This window comes from Apteryx mantelli, chromosome 20, assembly GCF_036417845.1.
Source record: "Apteryx mantelli isolate bAptMan1 chromosome 20, bAptMan1.hap1, whole genome shotgun sequence".
Classification (NCBI taxonomy): Eukaryota; Metazoa; Chordata; class Aves; order Apterygiformes; family Apterygidae; genus Apteryx; species Apteryx mantelli.
In genome coordinates, this window is record NC_089997.1 from 12,578,629 (window position 1) to 12,582,358 (window position 3,730).

The following is a 3,730-nucleotide window of genomic DNA, read 5'->3' on the forward strand; positions in this document are numbered from 1 at the left end:
TGAAAGCTGAATCCAGCCCTCATTCCCTAACACATCACCCCATGAGCTCATTGCCTTGAGCCCATGGAGAGTCCCAGAAAAGCAACAGGCCCTTTCCAGCTGAAAGTCCTTGAGCGCATTCGTGGCTCCAGCTTTGGAAGAAGAAACCAACCCTCAAGCACTGCACTGAGAAAATCCCCTTTTATTACAGAAAGGCCAGCTCTGACACAGTGATAGACACATTTACAGAAGGCCTCTGGGTCAGACCGACTGGGTTTGTGCCTCTGGAGAAGTGGGATGATTTCAAACACTTCTGCACAAACATCATTATCGCAGCGAGAATGCCCACAGCACAGGAGTTGTCTGAGATGAATTAGAAATCACTTCTAAGAGGAATGGGCACCTCATTGCTGCTGAACTAGTACCAATTGGATCAATTTCTTCAGTGCGTCCCTGAGCTCCTTGTTCCTCATGCTGTAGATGAGGGGGTTCACTGCTGGAGGCACCACTGCATACAGAACAGCCACCACCAGATCCAGAGCTGGGGAGGAGATGGAGGGGGGCTTCAGGTAGGCAAACGAGCCTGTGCTGATGAACAGGGAGACCACAGCCAGGTGAGGGAGGCACATGGAAAAGGCTTTGTGCTGGCCCTGCTCAGAGGGGATCCTCAGCACAGCTGTGAAGATCTGCACATAGGACAGCACAATGAAAACAAAACACCCAAAGCCCAGACAAACAGTAGCCACAAGAGCCCCAACTTCCCTGAGGTAGGAGTCTGAACAGGAGAGCCTGAGGATCTGGGGAATTTCACAGAAGAACTGGCCCACGACATTGCCTTGGCAGAGTGGTAGTGAAAATGTATTTCCAGTGTGCAGGAGAGCATAGAGAAAACCACTGCCCCAGGCAGCTGCTGCCATTTTGACACAAGCTCTGCTGCCCATGAGGGTCCCGTAGTGCAAGGGTCTGCAGATGGCAACAAAGCGGTCATAGGCCATGATAGTAAGAAGGAAATATTCTGCTGAAATTGAGAAGAGAAACAGAAAGACCTGGGCAGCACATCCTGAGTAGGAAATGGCCCTGGTGTTCCAGAGGGAATTGGCCATGGATTTGGGAACAGTGGTGGAGATGGTGCCAAGGTCAAGGAGGGAGAGATTGAGGAGGAAGAAGTACATGGGGGTGTGGAGGTGGTGGTCACAGACTATGGATGTGATGATGAGGATGTTGGCCAGGAGGGCAGCCAGGTAGATGCCCAGGAAGAGGGAGAAGTGCAAGAGCTGCAGCTGTCGCGTGTCTGCAAATGCCAGGAGGAGGAATTCATTGAGGAAGCTGCTGTTGGACATTTGCTCTTGGTTCGGGGCACTGTCCAAGGAGGAAAAGGCATTGACAAGTTAGAAGAGGATTCTCTGAGCAAAACTCATTCCACTTCTCATAGTACCTGCCACATTTCCTCTCTCTTTTACCTTTGTTCAGCTCCGTTTCCTGACCTCTGGTTCATGCTGACTGAGTGTGCTCTGCAGAGCAGGGGCCTCTGCACATGGCCTTCAGAGGAGTCAGGACTGCTCTATGGGGGTGTGTAAATGGAGGTGTCAAACTTCCCCGTGTTTTCGGTGGGGATACCTGTGGATGGGCACCGTGAACTGAGTTAAGGGGATTTGGTCCAGTGAGCCGCTGGGAATATTCTGTTTACTATTGTGAGAGATGAATACAGCACTCATGCCAGCTGTGTTTGAAAGAGAAGATCCTTGTGAGGGATTCATCCCCTCCAGCCTTGTCCTCTTGAACAGAGGTGTCTGTATCTGAATCAGTCACACCAGCTCCCACTCCAGCAAGTGAGAGAAACAGTGCAGTGAAGGCAGGGGCTGACCTGTCCCTTCCTAGACATCTCTGTCCCACTGAGATGGACCCTGTCCTCACATCAGTTTACTGTCTTCACTGCTGCTTCAGGCGATTTAGTGGGAGTGGGAAGTTACTGCCTTAACTGCAGCTGAAGCCCCTCCTTAACTCCAGAGAGCAAGAACCAGACCAGCACGGAGAGGAGGAGAAATGAAGAGCAATTCTATGACCCTTCTACCAAGAGGAAGTAAGGAGTGACAGACAGACGAGCACTCAGGAAAGCCTTCACCTCACCCAGCTGTGCACACCACCTCCTAGACAGCAACATCTCAGGACAGTCACTCTCAGTCCCTTTGTCCTGCAGAGGGAAATGGGCACAACGCAGGAGAGATGCACCCCCTCTTCTACCAAGGAGGTAGAAGGCTCATGGCCTGGACCCCATGGCCTTGAGGGCAGAGGCTCTGCTGGGTGGGAGAGGAGACACGGGGCTTTGCTTAGAGGAAGATGTCTGCGTTGCAGGGACTGACTGGCAGTGTTCCAAATTCCTCCTCCCACAGCATTTATGCTTCTATTTTCCTCCCATTCGCTGATCGTATCTCCACTGTCTGGAGCTTTTCCTGCTGGCAGCTGTTTCTCTGTCCCATGTCTTTTCCTTGTGGGTGCTCACAGACCCCATCGCACCCTCAGTCTGCCCTACAGAAGTCTCTCGGCAGCAGGGCACTGTCCAGGGGCATCTCCATGTTTGCAGGTGGTAAGGAGAAGGTCAGACAAATGCTGATGAGGCCAGAGAAGATGATGATGGTGGTGCTTTCTGTAGTCAGGGGAGTGGGGAAAGGGCTTTCCGAGGTTCCTCACAGACCTCCTGATCTCTCAGTATAAAGGACTAAGAGTGTCAGTCTCTTGTCCAAATCTGACAGCTCCTTTTCCACACCCTCCCCCCACTCCCAAACAGTAGGAAACTGAAAACAGACATTCAGGAAAGCGCCTAATCTTTGAGGTAAACACTGCCTTGGCTGTCCTCTTGAAAAGGCTCCTTCAGAAAATGTTCTGGGGGTGAGCTAGAGCTGTGGGCAGCCCTGACGCACAGAGCACCCTCTAAACTAGAAAATGAACCTGCCCTGCCAGGGGTCGCTCCTTCCACCCAGAGATTCTCCCTGCAGTGCTGTGGGAAGGTCCCCAGGCAGGCTAAGTGCTGACCCTCGCAGGAGGCAGTCACCGTCCCAGGCACACAGCACCCTGGGGCACAGGGACACTGCTCTGAATTACAGTCCGTGCAGACCTGGGTGCACTCCCTGTATTCACAACCCTCCACCGTCCCTGGGAGAAGGTAGCCGTGATGCCCTGTCCCTCTGATGGTGTGGCTGCGAATCCCTGCTCTAAGCACTACCTGGTCCAAACAGGAGAAGCTGGCAGAGCCACCCTGACAGACCCTATCAGCTGTGGAAGGTGCCAGCTTCAGAAGAACCTTCCAGGAACCACAGCAGTGTTGCCCTGCAGCCAGAGACTTACTGTGTCAAGGGCTGTGAAGATTTCTCCCTGCAGTGAGCTCTCAGCTGTCCTCCCATTCCTGACTGTCTTTAACTTCTGAGTGCCTCATCTCATCCTGGAGCCTGCAGGCAGTGCCCTGAGTCTTGCTGCTCCTTTAAGAGGAGCTGCTCCTGGACAGAGCTGTGTCTGTGCAGCATCTGCCAGGTTGCCATGGGCTCCTGCAGTCCCAGGAGCCAGGCCCAGCTCAGGAACACAGGCCCAGCTGAAGACATGACATATTCTGTCCCCTGTGAAGCCTTGAGATGTTTCCAGGGCTCCAGGGCTGACAGTTCCTGAAAGGCTGCAGGGTCACCCCTGGGAAATATATGCTGAAGTAGTCTAACATGATCACCAATGGTCCCTCTCTAAACAGTGGAGAGAGACTGAGTCC

At 53.0% G+C, this 3,730-nt stretch overlaps 1 protein-coding gene across 1 annotated transcript; it reads right to left on the bottom strand.

Moving 5' to 3' along the window:
- Positions 1–383: 383 nt before the first annotated feature.
- Positions 384–1,319, bottom strand: LOC136993802 (olfactory receptor 14A16-like). The gene has a single exon (XM_067308749.1). It carries the CDS (start codon positions 1,317–1,319, stop codon positions 384–386), a length of 936 nt encoding a protein of 311 aa, XP_067164850.1.
- Between the last annotated feature and the right edge of the window lie 2,411 nt (positions 1,320–3,730).